Here is a 14757-nt window from a genome sequence, read left to right as displayed (position 1 = left end):
ACCTGGAACTAAGCATCTTCAGTTCCAGGGGAGGGCTAGTAAACCCAAGACACCTGTGTGATAGTGTCCATGGTTAAGTCCACCCCTCGATCATGAGTCCATTGATATGTTGCATCTCCTCCTTGATGGCCCAAGCTGTCACAGGTCCACTGAGACAGAAATTACTCATCCTTATGTTGCCAATCCAAATCCACTTCACTGTTAGCAGCTGGAGACACCTGTTGATTAATCGGGTATTCTTCATTGACTCAACTCTCGTGTACATGAACATGATCCACCTTTACAAACAGGTTCTCCACCCAGGCAACAATATCACGCCACCATGTGCCAGCCCAGATGCATTTACCCCTTGTGCTGGTTTTAAAACTCAGTGGGAAAACCAAGCCCACTCAAACTGTCCCATTTCAATACTGGAGGAAAAAATACTAGGAGAGATTATAAAATGGGGTCACAATTTGCTGAGAAAATTGCAATAAACACAACAATAATAGTAAAAGCATTTTCCACAGCTTGTACAGCTACTTTCACTCTCTCCTGCTTTCCTACAGTACAAGGATGCATCATTAAGCAAGACATAATGTTTCTCACTTTCAGATTATTTATTATATTGGGTGAGTTTTCAGCACTCTCACCTCCTCCTCTGCAAAGAGCACAAGGATGTCATTAGTCAAGTCAATGTCACAAGTCATTCTCTTCCAATCGCTTTGTTGATGCCTGCTTCCCTAGAAAGTGACCCCAGCTGCTTGGCTTCATTATCCTCTGATTCCAAACCGCTAGTCACATTATCCCACCATCAGAGCAGCCAGGTGACAATGTGCTTACCTGGATGGTGGCTGAAATCTTTCCATCTCTCCTGCAGCTCACTCAAGGGTAGGGATCTCTTGTTCTGCCTCTTCCTCCTGCTCCTGTGATAGCCTTGCTTAGCCTGCCTTGTCCTCCTTTACTAAATAAGATGCCTTTTTGTGTACAGGAGCAACTGATAATGGCACAGTGGTTCAGGTGCAGGGGCTGTAGCTGTGCTGGTCAGTTCCAGAGATTTTCCCTTACTCCCACAGGCCCTAAGCAGGGCTGAACAAGACTTGAAAGCCTGGGCTAGGCCCTAACATGGTGCGATGACTTGTGTGCCTCTGGAAGTGCAGTTGGACTCAAGTTCTTAAGGGTCTTGGCCAACCTCAATGATTCTGTGGTGTTACCTCCACTTGGGACCTCAAGCCAACAGGAGACTTGACACAGACCCACTTACTGACACTCACACACCCTTTCTGCCTCCAGAAGGCTTTGGACAAGTGGATGTACAGTTCTGCATATGCTGAACTGGCAGAAATAAGGCCCCTGTGCCAGGCTTGGTGCATTTGCATGTTGGAGTAAGAGAATTCCCAAAGCAATGCTGTAAAGACTGTCTGTGTAAATTCACACAGCAGAGAACTGGGAAAGAATACTTCTGTTTTGGTAGCTAATATGCAAAAATAATTTTGCCAGGCAGCTGAATGAAAAATGACCAGACAATTGGCTTCATAGCTCAGCGATGGCTTTAAAAAATGTTAAGAGGTACAAATAGAGAGACACAATAGACAAAAAGTTAAAAAGAATGACCTCATGATTTTTAATAGAGGTTTTAAAAGGGTTAATGGAGTCAGAAACAGTGCGTGTCACACTTGCTGGGGGGAAATGATAAGGAAAAGAAAATTACTTCAAAATAGAAAGTGAGTACTACCAGCATTAGAAATTCATCCTTTTAACCTCTGTAATGAATACTTCGAACACTTGGGAGGGTGGGGCTAAGTTGATTTTGTGGCCTGACGTTATGTTTTTAGCCATAATAGCTTTTTAGTGGTTCCAGCCTGGAACTGGAACTAGATATATCTGTCCAAGGATGAGGTGCTGTTTGGTTCCATCACTGAACACTTTCATGTCATGAATTTGTGTTTGCAGGATTCACTTCTGCACTGGGTGCACAAAGTCACCCAAGCAAAAAATCACTGTCTCTGCACTGTGCTGCTCACAGCACAAACGTGCCCCTGGAGTGAAATGCAAATGGCCAAGTATGAATTGCAGTGGTTAAAGGTTCAAAGTCTATGAATATCTAGGGCAGGGAAATTCTACTGTGCATCTTGAGAATGAAGAAACATTTGTAATTTTAAGTTTCATAATGCTGAATTAAGTTTTATTACCCATTTCTTGTGATGTTACATATTTTTCTGTAATACAAAGTATTCAGTGATATTATCACCCTTTTACTACAGCAGAATATGCAGCTGGACACTCTGAAGAGGACAAAAGCTTAATGAGGCTTTAGTATAGGCTGTAAAGACTCCTGGAGAAAGAGTCAGGCTTGGTGTGTTGTTACTTTGCTGTAGACTCAAAGAATATAGACCCATACTAAAAATGAACAACTAAATAACTAATCCTTCATAATTAGAAGAGTGGAAATGTACTGTTTGACAGCCAAACTGGTGTGGTAACACTGACTTTATTGAAAGTTAATTCTCTTTGATATTATCTTCTTTTTAATCCATATTTTAACAGATCATCAGATATTGTATATAATTGTATTGTATAATAACCCTTAATATTTAAGCAGTGCTTTCAGATTGTGAACAAACAGCAGGTTTTCTTGTAAGTGCCCCTGGCCTTGTACATTACCATCAACTGCTTCTAAAAGGGTTAAAGATCAGTGTGAGCGAGGCTTTGCTGATGATTAGGACACATTAATGGAAAACAACCATTATCACCTCTGAAATGTACCTCTACATCATACTAATGCATTGTAATTAAGTTATACGAGCTGAAGATTTTCAATTTTATTATAAACATCCATTTTAGGACGCTGCTCAGCAGTTAAAAATGGATGCTTGCATATGAAAGTAATCAAAACCCATAGGCTGAATCCTGGAAATAAATTCCAAACCTGAGCCCTAGTTCCATTCCATGGTATAATCAGAAAGCTGACAGATGAGGTGCAAGGCCATGCAAGGTGGGAGGAAGAGGAGAAGGCTCCACATTATGGTATCAGAGGTGGATTTATCTCTCCTGTGGAACATGTCAGCCTCCAGCTATGACGCAACCCCAGGGCAGTGGTGTCTCTCTTATTTTTTTAAAGTCATAAATATAATAATAACAAAAAAAAAACCATACAGAAAAATAAAATTATTTTCCTAGGTGTTTATAATTACAATTAGTTTCTTTCAATAAATATTAAGGCTACTGTAAATCTTTTCACCGACATCAGCCTGAAGGCTTTGACAGAGTTATTGTAGCATCAAAAGTTTAACAATCCACTGCTTGGCTCTGGGGAAAGCACTTTCCAGGCTGGAAAGAATCGTACACTGCTTTTTGTGAAGGAGAACCTTTTCTGGGCTTAGTGCAGCTGGCTGGCACAAGAAAGAGCAATGGCTACACTCTCCATTATTTAAACCATTCAAGGCTCTAATCCAGAAAGCAGAATCATTTGTTTCTTCATGGTATATAAACATATACCATGGTATATAAATCAAGAAATATGGCTTTTGTATTATTCCCTGTGCATATGAAAATTGCTTGATGCCTGATCATTTTGTAGTTCCTGTCTATGAAATTAAATCTAAAAGTAGTTGAGTTTTATTTGAATCTATGTTGTTGTTGTTATTAATATAAAGGAATCTAGTTGCTAGATGCTTAAGGTTTGTTTCTTGTTTGAGAGGTTTTTGATCATTTCTTTGTTTGTTTTTCAGGGAAGCTGCATTAATAAATGCTCCCCTAAAAAAACCCCATAATAATAAGATTGCAGCCCGGAACCATATTACTAAAGGAGTGAGATCTAGCTGATCCAGCAAGATCTAACCATAAAATCTTCATTTCTCTGCTGTTGATGGGAAGAAATGCATTTTCTTCAGCTGAAAATGTAATCAATTATTTTGAAAAAGAAACTTCTCATACACTCTGTACGAGTAAGAGCAAAGTTTCTATAGCTTGCTATAGCTGTCCTGCTAGAAGCAATAGCAAAAGTCTTTTCAAAGAGAAACAAAATAAAAATAAATCTCTATTATTATGATGTTTATCCATTCTGACAGTGACATTTTCTCTTATGTTTTGGCTGAAATCATAGTATGAAGAATTTTGTGCCAGCAAATTTCACAGTAAGAAAAAAGCAACCATATTGGAAACCAGTTGTGCTGCTTGTCAGTACCACTCATTTCCTTGGGGGTGACTTTTTATCTCTGAAGGACATGGAGAACCATGGAACACCTTTACTGGATTGTGGTTAAAGTCGTTGCCACATTTACAATAAAGGAAGTAATTTGCTGCTATGAAGGTCTTTGTGCATTGATTTTGTACAAAATAAAGTACTTCAGGAATATTCTATGTAGCTAATTGAGCATCCTGTGTTTTTTCCTTCTTTCCTTCCACCTTAGAAGTTTGATATCAGAGACCATGAAAAAACAATCTTAACAATAAACAAGACACAAACAAAATTCTAACAATAAGCAATACAATAAACCAATCCTAACAATAAAGAAGGCACAAACCCCCAATCCGAACAATAACTAAGACATTAAACCACTCCTTACCATAACCAATTAAACCAATCCTAATAATAACTAAGACATTAAACCACTCCTAACAATAGCCTCTACATTAAACCAATCCTAGGAAATCAGACCAACCCAAAGCACATTGCCCGGCCAAGGGAAGCCCTCGCACCCCCCAGCTCCCCCATTGCCCACGGAGGGGCTGCGGGTCCCCGAGCGCTCAGCGGGGCAGGAGGCGGCTGCAGAACTCCCGCCGGCTGCGCTCTCCCGCCCGGAGCCTGCTCTGGCAGCGGAACTGGCGCAGCTCCTCCTGGAAGGCCCCGTGCTCCATGGGCCGATAGTCCTGGGGTTCGCAGTGTGTCTGGGAAGCCACGGCCCTGTCACCGACCGCAGCGCAGCCTCCGGCCCCCACCCAGCCCGGGGCAAACCCAGCGCCCCCGGTCCCCCGGCCCTGGAGATCCTGCCCTCACGGAGGATGCTCAGAGCCAGAGCTCTCCCTCCCCGCTGGGCTGGGCAGGGCACACGGGGTTCCAGGGCGTTCCCCTCTCATGTCCCCAGGCCTCGCCCTGCTGACAGGGACACAGTGGGGGCACTCACCGGGTACTGCAGGAAGAAGTCCCGGTACCCCCCCTTCAGGACATAGAGCTCGGGGTAGTGGAGCTGGGGGTACTCGTGACAGGAACGATCCTTTTCCCTGAGGAACCGGCACCTGGGATACAGGGAAAGGCCATGGGATCATCGCGTGCTGGGATCTGGGCGTGCCTGGGGGGGCTGGCAGAGCCCAATGCCTTCCCCCTCCCCCCCTCGTTGCCCCACTCACATTTTGGGCCCCCGGTGAGCAGAGAACTCGCAGTGGAAGATGATGATCACCCTCTTGCTGGTGTCCAGGGACAGGATGGGCTGGTCCAACAGGAATTGCTCCACATCTTGCTGCAGGGGCAGGTTGACAGCACCCTGGGGAGGGACAGGAGGCACCTTTTTCCCCTTCTGCCTCCCATTTCATCTGCAGGGACATAAGGATGCTACCCCCAGTCTCCCCCCGCCACCACCATCCCCCTCCTCCTTCCAATTGAGGATCCACCCCTCCAAGTGGGCTTGGCACTGCTGAGGGGCCTACTCAGCCCCTCTGGGGAATCCTGGTGACCCCTGGGGGGGCTCTTTAACCCTGTTGGGGTAGTCTCAGCACCTTCTGGGGGGACTGCTCGACCTTAAGTGGGGGTCTCAGCACCTCTGAGGTTTGGTGGATTTCAGACACCCCCTTCCTCCCAGCCCCAGGGGGCACAGAAGCCATTCTGACCTTGATGTGGCCCCCCTCGTACTCATAGGGGTACCGACAGTCCACGGTGATGCTGCTCTCAATGAAGCTGCTCCACTGCCCAGACAGTACTGCCACCAACTGCAGGGGAAGTCCGTCACCAAGGGGGAACACCCAGGGGGTGGTGAGGGAGCAGGCAGGCAGCCACACGGGAGGGCTGGGCAGAGGCTGCTGCCCCCTTACCGTGTCAGGGGAGATGTACTTCAGGCTTGGGTCCTTCCCCTTCACCGTTGGCAGGAGGTGAGCCTGGAGGAGACCATAGGCTCTGGAGTCATATCCATCCCAGGGACACTTCCTAGAGGGTGCGACTTGTTCCCCCAGCCCAGAAGCCCCCCCAGCTGCCAGCTCTGTTCCCAGGGGAGGGGGCAGTCTGCCCAGGGCAGACGTGCCTGTGGCACTGGGGTGGCTCCAGAGGAGCAGGGATTGGGCTCTTCATCCACTCTGCGGGCTGCAGGCTGGGAAGTCACAGCCCCAAGGCCCCATGTCCCCAGGCAAGGGCCACCAGGTCAGTTTGGGCTCTTGCACCCATGCAGGGCTCTGAGGTGGTCCCTGTTTCAGATTAAGGTGGGCAGCACCCCCAGACCTGCCTCATCCTAGTGGCCCTACCTTGGAGAAGTCCCCAATGAGCTCCTGATTGTTGCTGTCTGGCAGGCTCCTGATCTCTTCATGCTGGGCAGACCTGGAATGCTGCAGCCCCTCTTCCTGTAGGGATACAAAGCAGAGCCCCCCTGATGTGAAGAGGGGCTCCAGCAGAGCTGGGGCATGGCACAGTCCTGGATCCACAGGGACAGGCTGGGATCTCCCCACAGGGCTTCCCCACTGGCTCCAGCGACACCTCCTCTTGGGGGGTGCTGGCCACCCTCCTGTGCTGCTTGGCCTTGACAGGGGTGTCCCCATCACAGGGGTGTCCCCGCTTCAGCATGGGCCTGATGGCCCTGCTGGTCCCCAAGGGCGAGCAGAAGAGCTGCTGGCACTTGCTGCACTTCCCTGGACGCTGTGAAGAGAGCCCGGGTGGTTGCCTGGGGGTCCAGCAAGCCCCCAGCACCAAGAGGGCAGGGGATGAGACCCCCACCTGGAGAACCCTGTGGGTGCAGCCTGGGGCTCTGTTCAACCCCCAAGGCTCCCACTTACCAGCTCTGCCTCCTCCTTCCTTGTCATCCTCGTGGTCAGCACGTTCTCAGTCCCCTGGGGCATGGTGGCATCACTCTGCCAGGGCGGCAGCTGAGGGAGGGACGGGGGAGAGAAGAGGAGATGGTGAAGGGAAGAAGTCCTTCTGGCTGCTTCCCAGCCCCAGGTAGGGATGGATCCCATGCCCAAGGTCCATCCATCTCCACAGGCACAGGAACTCCGTGAGGAGCTCAGGACTGGGGCCTGCCCCATGCCTGCCCAATTTGGAGACCGGGTGTCCCTGTGACCCCCTCAACCCCTTCATCTCCAACATCCACAGGTCTCCAGGGCAGGTGGGGAGGTTGGAGCAGTAGCTCCCATCTCCAGCCCCGGGATCCCCCAGCCCCAGGTCCCTCCCGAGCCCTTCAGCCCCTCTCACCAGCAGGCTGGATGTGGAGCAGGGTCTCGTGGCCAGGGAGTCCCTCCTGGCAGCCCCATGGCCGGTGGCCAGCCGGCTCTGCTGATCCAGTGTCGGCAGCTTCTTGGGGACAAAGCCCTCCTGCGGTGCGGGGGGCACAACGTTAGCGCCCCTCTGCCCCTGCCCTGCACTCCCCAGGCCTCACTGCCCCCCTCACCTCATCCTCAGACTCCCTCCGGCCCCTCTGCACTCGGCCTCTGCGGATGTTGAACTCCCTGGAGTGGGAGATGTCCTTCAGGATCGTGCTGGATTCCAGGAGACACGGCTGTGGGACAGGGGAGGGCTGAGAGGTGCTGCACAACCCCCCCACCCCCGGCTCCATCCTGGTCCTCCCAACTCGGCCAGGGATAGAGCAGGATCCGGCCTCCCTGTGCTCAGCCCTGCAGAGCCTCCAGGACTTACCGGCAAGGAGCGGATCCTCCGCAGATGGAACTTTGTGCTGCAAGAGCAGGGAAAGAAAAGGATTCAATGAGAGCAGGTGTCCTGGACCAGCAGTGTGCCACCCCTCTGCCATGGTCCCCTGTGTCCCCCAGGTCCTCCTAGAGGGGTGAGACCTGCCCAGGGCTGTCCTAGCTCCCCAAAGGGACCCTGGGACAAAACCACATCCAGGCACTGAGCAAACACCGATGGACTGACTGGGGCTCCAGGAGGGGAATGGGGACAGCCTGGGTTTTAGGTCTGGGACAGGGACAGCCTGGCTTTTGGGACTGGCACAGGGACAGAGCCCCTTCACTTACCCTTGGAGAACTCTCCTGGAATTCAGGATTGCTTTCTCGAAGCTGTGGGCAGAGGAGAGCTGGGCTTACGGGGGGGTGGCACCCCACGTCCCAGCCCAAGCAGTCCACGTTCTCACCCCCCAGAAAGAGCTTGGGGGAGCACAGCTGGATGCTCAGGCCCCCAGCAAGGCTGCGCCTGGGCACTGCTGCCCGTGGGAGGCAGGGGAAGGCGAGGGGGCGTCCCCGGGGGGGACGTGGGGATGGGGCACTCACTCTTCCTCCGCCGCCGCCAGGTCGTGCTGTGTGGGGGAGTCCAGCCCCAATCCTGCGGGAACAAGGGGCAGGGGTAGCCCCGGGGTGGGGATCGGGCTCCTGCCGCCACCCCAGGGCCCTTGGCAGGATCCGGCCGGGCAGGGAGCCCCCCACACCCCAGCTGTGCTCCCTTCTGTTCCAGCCAGGGCCGGAGAGGGACCACGGCCAAGGCCAACGGCTGTGCCCTCACGGGGGGCCGTCAACCTGCCCGCCAGGATCACAAGGCGGGTGGCACCGGTCCCACATGGAATGTCCCGTGTCCTCCTGAGCAGGGACCCCAGCGAGGTGCTCCGTGGCTGAGCCCCAGTGAGCAGAGCTGGCGGCTCTTGCCCATCCTCCCCTAGAAGCCCCCGCCTCAACCTCCCTCTGCAGCCACTCGGCCAAGCCCTACCTCCATATCCAGGGACCCTCTAACACTCCCCCCAGCACCCTGTGCACGACCCCCGGCTCGGGGGGTGGTAGGGGGCGGTTGTGGGGGCGCAGCAGCTCCATCACTCACCGGCATCCGAGGGCTGGGAGCAGACGGAGTCCCGGGCACAGGGCGAGGCCACCGGCTGCGGGGACAGGGTGGGCGAGAGCCGCGGGAGGGGCAGCCCCCCGCCTCGCCGCTTCGAGGTGTCCCAGAGCCTGCGGACGGTCGGGAGGGGAAGGGTCAGTGCCCCGGGGTGCCCGTCCCTTCCCCGGAGGAGTGAAAGGAGCGGGGGTTCCTAGATCCTCCAAGCGGCCCGGCACGGTGCCCTCCATCCTCGAGCCCCACGTGGGGGCAGCCCATGTCTCCCGTGTCGAGGGAGTCCCGCGTGCGGCGGGCGGCCAAAGCCCCTCGCAGCCCCCCAGCCCCTCACCTGCCCAGCTCCGCCGGGTGTCCCGCGTCCAGCGACAGCGGGGGAAGCGGTGACACCCCCGGGGACGTGCCCGCCAGCCCGGGCAGCCCGCGGCCGCCGCATAGCGCCATGGCAGGGGAGGGATCGGGCGAGCGAGTGTCGGTCTCCGGGAGCGCCTCGCCGGGAGCGGAGCGCGGGCTGTGCCGGGGCTGCGTCCGGTCCAGAGCCGGCAGGGGACAGGGACAGCGGAGAGTGACAGGGGAGAGTGACAGGTGACAGGGACAGCTCAGAGCTGCCAGTGGCAGGTGACACGCTCAGCTCCACTCCTCTCACCCTCGGCTCGCACCCCTTTCGCTCTCGTTTGGAACAACAACGAAACAACAACAACGAAACAACAACAACGAAATAACAACACCGGGACGCCGCAGCCAATGAGAGGCCGCGTCGGGGCTTGAGGGCGTGGCCACGGCGGAGGGGGCGGAGCATAACGGACAAGGAGCGTGCTCGGGCCGAGGGGGCGGGGCCGCAGCGCCGGGGGCCGGCCGCGGGTGGAAGGAGCCGCTGCCCGGCTGGAGGTGCGGCTCTCCCGGCTCTGGGGCTCCGGCACAGCCCTTCCCTGCCCACACCGGGTTTTTCTTCTACTTTCCCACCCAGCCTGGATGTTCTGGGCTGGGACTTACACCAAAAACGCCCCATTAGAGCTTTCCAGCCACGGAAAACCTGTTTTCTGCCCTATGAGGCTTCTATGGCAAAGCTGGTTTTTGCCAAATCCTTCTTGGCTGTTGCTGGTTATTCACAGGGGTTGCGTCTTTCTGCTATGCATCGGGTAGGGTCGGCAGGATTCCAGTATTCCAGGGAAGGGATGATGCAGGGAAGTGGGAAGCAGGAGTCCTGTACTGGTGCTGGCCCCAGGCAATCCTGAGGCAGCATCATCCTTGGCCTCACATGTTGCCTAACACTGTAATTCAAGTTGTTCCTAAGGGTCTTTCTATCGCACCTGTTGGATAATAATGAGAAGGTAATTGCTCTGCAAAAAGTTAGTATCTTGTCCTTGGAAGTGACTGTTACTCAAGAAAGCAAAGCTGAAATCTTGGAGGTGGAATTTTTTTTCATGGAGTTTCTTTTTTTGTGAATGGTCTTCTCTGTTTACCTGCAGAAAACTTTCAGTTCTGTTCTAAACTTTAAAAAAAGAAGAAAATCATCAAACTTCCACATGTGCCTAAATGTACTTGATTTCTTTGCTCTTGCTACTGTGCCCTTGACATGAGGCCCTGGTGTTTTATTTCCAACCTGCCTCAGTTTCCCCACGGAGATGCTGAAGCAGCTGGAAACTTTTAACAAAGTGAGCAAGTTTGAGCTGGCTTCCTGCCAAGTCTCCAAACGCTCAGTGAAAGCCCCTCCCTCCCTCCGTCTTTGGGCAAAGAGAGGAAAGGAAAAAAAAAATTATAGAAACTGAGAGCAACCCAGATCAACCGGATTATATAAAAAATATATATTTACAATTATATATATACAATTTGAATATATTATACACAATAGGGAGCTCCCAAGGGGGAAAACAGAAAAGGGAGGGGGAAACAGGGATAAAAGAACTTAAAACCAAATATCTTCTAAATATACACCTTCAATAGAGAGCTAGCGAATAAATACAAAAACGAATTAAATACTTCCCTGAACAGGACAGTAGAACTAACTCCCCACACGTCCCAAATGGAACGGAGATAACGGCAGGTCGGAGCAGGCGGGCTTTGGCCTATACAAGCAAAACCGTCTGCAAGAGGGACCTGTCGTCTTCAGCCACCAGAAGAGCGAAGAGAGTGAAGGTCTCCTATCTGCGCCTTCTATATGCTGTGTTACGGAGAGGAATGATATGGAATACTTCCTTAGATTTCTGACCCCGTTGCTAAGGAAGGCCTAAAAAATCCAAGAAACCAACCCACTACACAAAGGTAAAGTCTTTGGGAAAAATACATAATCTGGAATCAATCCCAAGTATTTGACTGTGCCTAGCTCTTCTCTCACCTGGAGATCACACCTGCCCAAAAAGTTAAAACCCACTAGTGTCCCCCAAGGGTGATGGTTAATTATTTGTACACTGCACATTTCAACACAAATTCTAACTGGAATTTTCTCCAGCAAAGTAATTTCTTTTCTGAAAACTCTAGGCTTATGTCTTGATCTTTTAGCTGCTTCCCTTGCACAATGGGAGTCCCCAAGTTAGATCTAGTCCTAGTTAACTCAGATACAGCTTTGAAATCCAAAGGAAAGGGGGCAAAAACTGCAGCAGGATTTTGATGAGTTTGTGAAGGTCTTCACAACTCTTCAACACTCAGGGTGTTTTGAATTTTCAATTTTAATATGTCAATGTTTTGGAGCTTTTTGATTATTTCTAGGGGTTTCTTTTGCCTTACAACAGCTGTTAAGACACAAGCAAGGGATAAATGAAAAGCTCGGGAACGACACAGCGCATCCTTAAAAACTTTTATTAGTGTGGCACGGTGCAGACTGGAAGCAGAGTCACGAGTCTTAAATATCCCCAACTTCAGTCTCCGGGCTGTCTCTGCCTCCTGGGCCACACCCCAGAGCCGAGTTTTGGTGTTGGTAGGAGACCTTCCTCCGGCAGCCGATGGGAGGAGCTGTAACACGTGTAAGGATGTGCAAAAGGATATTCTGCAGAGGAAGAAGGCAGAGGGAAAGCCACGGAGACACTTGTCATGACAGCCCTGGCTGCAGCAGACCCGTGAGACGCGCCTGCCTGTGCCTGTTCTCTTGCAGGGCAGGAAAATGGGACTGTTCCCTGCAGCGTTAACTTCGGCCCTATTTCTGCATTCCCTGCTGGAGTGCAAGGAACAGACTAGAAACAGTGCAAAACAAGATTTAAAAAAAAAAAAAGTCTGCCTGTGGACCTGAACTTTGATTTCGGCCAAGACTCATTGCCCCTTCTCAATTTCCCCTTCTGTGATGGTAGCAGCGTCACTGTTACACTAAGACTTGTGTTTGTTCAGTCCAGGAGACTCCTGAAATTATAACAGTACAGATACAATTGGGGGAATTGGGGGGGGGGGGGAATAAAAAATTCTGTCCTAGTGTATTTAACTACAGTTAAGGCAGCATCCCAAATACCTGCTTTATTACCAGATGTGCTGGAAGAAGCAGCTAATCCCCAGTTTCTCAGCTTTTATCCAACCACAGATCACCTGTGGTTTTCCTACCAGGATCCGGCCTGAGCAAAGCCTGCCAGCCCCAGCTGAGGATAACTAAAGCTCACTATATTCCAGAACACTTAAGGCATTCACCACAATGTCAAAAATGCTAGCACATACAAACTCTTCAGAGAGTTACAGGCACTATGTGGAGGTTATGTGCAAAAGTCTGCAGAAATTTTTTTTTTTGGCATTGCTCTTCATTGATGGAATATATTTCTTGCAAATAGAAGCATTCTTTCCTTCTGAACACTAAAGGAAATTAAAAAACAGTCAGACTATAATGAACTGACTGGGTAAGGGAAAGAAACAAACCACCCAAGCCTACTACTGGGGAAAAAGGAAAGATGAAGTCCAGCAAGTATCGCTGTACAAAAACCACCCAGAATAACCATGCGCTTTCAGCATCAGCTTTTGTTCTTCAGGAGTAACTATCCACCCACAGAAAGAAGACATTTTACATGATGTGCCAGGATCCTGGGGGGAAGAAAGCCAAAGAAAGGTCAGAGTGCTTAATAACATGAACGTGAGTTGTCTTTGTAGTAGCCCAGAGAAGAAGAAATCTCACCTGATAATGTTTTAATGTTTAGCTTGTTTTCTGCCTCTCAGATTTGCTGCTGGAGGACTGTCCCTTTGCCTAAAGAGAGGATGAGACAGTGAGAAACTGTGAACTAAGCTAAAAATCTGAAATCAAACAGTGACAGACACTCATCAGAATCACAGTTCAGACATAAATATGATCTCTGAAATACAGAAAATTTAGTCACAGCTCAGAACACCCTCCTGAAGAAGAGTTAGAGACATCCTCCAAGTTTACAACCAGAATTCTGTCAGTTCTGTTGTTACACAAAAGACATCTGTGGCGATTTCACAATAACAATGAGAAATCTCATCATTTGGCATGCAAAACTTAAGATTTCCAGACCAAATCTAACCATCTGGCTCAGGCATCTATCTGCATATCCTTGTGAGAGAACAACGTGATGGGAGAAGTTTCACCCTTACCTGAATCCTTTTTCTGTACTTTGGGATGACAAAAGCCAAGCAACCCTTTTAATTTTTTTTCTCCTTTTTTTCCTTTTTTTTCTTTGAATATAGAAACAGCTGCCTGCCCTTTCCCATCAGATTCACTCTGCATATTTATTTATGAATGTATGTAGGTCTTCATTAATTTAAAAAAAATAAATTATGATAGTAACTTGAGTGTGGTTGCAGGAGTACTTTCTAATCACTTTTGGAATGCTGTTGCTCAAAACTGTCAAGGAAAAGAAGTGATGAGGATCCCACCTGAGGCAGCTACAAGCATGTGCAGTGGGACTCTGAGATCAGTAAACTGGGGAAGGAGAAGCCTGTGGACCATGCACTGCAGAAGACCACATTCTCCGAAAGATATATATTTTTTTGCCCGTTTACTGCCAACTTCCCTTGAAACAGACAGGAGCCTTTCTCCTATAAGCATGTTTACAAAAATTATTCCATTTCGACCTATTGATGTAATATCCTCCTCAGAATAACAGCCATGTGATATGAATCTAAAATCCAGCTGCCCATCTCATATGTTTACAGTGCCTAGTAACCACGACTGTCCACACTATAGTATGTGTGTTTATACCGTTTTAGGGTCTCTGGGTTTTCCTTTGTCCTTTGAGGTTGGTTTAGTCGTCGTGGTTTCCTTTCCGCTTTTGTCCTACACTCCAAAGAAAAAAAAGTAATTACAGTTACAAAGAGAATAGAGCATAAAAGCACAGCTAATCATAACCAACACCTAAAAATGGACAGACTCCTAATTCTTGGTGCCTTGCAGTGTAAGCTTAAGGAAGCTGCTGCAGAATTTCACCTGGGAACTGGTTACGTTTCCATAGCTCCATCTGACCACGAGATTTAATTTTTGGATAGCTACTATACTGGTTTGTTCAAAGATCTGTTGAATTCAAGCTTTGGTAATTCTTACTCCTCACAGGAGAAGCAGGAGGTTGTAGCAAGAAATCATGGGAGTTGTAGTTTTCCGGGCTCTGACGCATGCTCAAACAATACTTGATTGTCATTGGTTGGAAGATCATATGACATGTTTAAGCGCTGTATTTAAACCTGAGTGTTTTGAAATAAACCTCAATTCTGCCCTGGCACTTGGTTGTGTCACTGGCAGGGTTCGTGCCTTGTTCACCACCTCAGAAGGTATTGCAGCAGGAAGCAGGGAGGGATGAGCTGGGAGAGGCCAGCAGAAGATGACAGACAAGGCCAGCTGCTTTGCTCAGCAGAATACAAAAACTATTATGAATAAAAAAAATGCAAAGCAT

The 14757-nt window shown here is 49.9% G+C and overlaps 2 protein-coding genes across 23 annotated transcripts in view; both read right to left on the bottom strand.

The window, feature by feature from the left end:
- Positions 1-1586: 1586 nt before the first annotated feature.
- On the bottom strand, positions 1587-9742 carry LOC127468996 (M-phase inducer phosphatase 2-like). 2 transcript variants are annotated; one of them, XM_051782789.1, is made up of 15 exons: positions 9279-9742; positions 8936-9063; positions 8398-8449; positions 8146-8187; positions 7811-7847; positions 7566-7673; positions 7370-7489; positions 6955-7044; positions 6644-6817; positions 6430-6525; positions 6007-6069; positions 5806-5904; positions 5329-5462; positions 5106-5217; positions 1587-4869 (listed from the first exon to the last, which is right to left on the bottom strand). In XM_051782789.1, the coding sequence occupies exons 1-15, from the start codon at positions 9386-9388 to the stop codon at positions 4729-4731; spliced, it is 1506 nt and encodes a 501-aa protein (XP_051638749.1). In that variant the 5' UTR covers positions 9389-9742; the 3' UTR covers positions 1587-4728. The 2 variants fall into 2 exon arrangements, with proteins under 2 accessions (XP_051638749.1, XP_051638750.1); XM_051782790.1 differs by having other exon boundaries at positions 6955-7029.
- A 1982-nt stretch (positions 9743-11724) lies between these two features.
- CAST (calpastatin) overlaps positions 11725-14757 on the bottom strand; it is a 55483-nt gene continuing 52450 nt past the window's right edge. For 16 of the 21 annotated variants that reach the window (XR_007903770.1, XM_051782759.1, XM_051782762.1 and 13 more), the window contains 3 exons: positions 14073-14152; positions 13029-13097; positions 11725-12937 (listed from right to left, as the gene is read on the bottom strand). Coding sequence is in view for 20 of the 21 variants with exons in the window: in XM_051782759.1 (XP_051638719.1) it covers positions 13040-13097; positions 14073-14152 (138 nt within the window). In the remaining variant the exon portion in view is untranslated. The remainder of the gene's footprint in view (positions 12938-13028; positions 13098-14072; positions 14153-14757) is intronic. The other 5 variants (XM_051782763.1, XM_051782765.1, XM_051782766.1 and 2 more) reach the window with 1 other exon arrangement.

The sequence above is a fragment of the Manacus candei genome, unplaced genomic scaffold (genome assembly GCF_025592945.1).
Source record: "Manacus candei isolate 608988 ecotype Guabito, Panama unplaced genomic scaffold, ASM2559294v1 h1tg000016l, whole genome shotgun sequence".
Lineage (NCBI taxonomy): Eukaryota > Metazoa > Chordata > Aves > Passeriformes > Pipridae > Manacus > Manacus candei.
Note: the sequence above shows the minus strand (reverse complement) of the source record. Positions and strands in the feature narration are given on the sequence as shown.

Bases quoted from the DNA above. Each gene is read 5' to 3' on its own strand.
- LOC127468996 (XM_051782789.1), bottom strand. From the start codon at position 9,388: ATGGCGCTATGCGGCGGCCGCGGGCTGCCCGGGCTGGCGGGCACGTCC. The intron at 7,490-7,565 runs GTGAGGGGGGCA...CCCGCACCGCAG, and splicing joins GGAGGGAGTCTGAGGATGAG to GAGGGCTTTGTCCCCAAGAA. The intron at 4,870-5,105 runs GTGAGTGCCCCC...GTGGCTTCCCAG, and splicing joins ACTTCTTCCTGCAGTACCCG to ACACACTGCGAACCCCAGGA.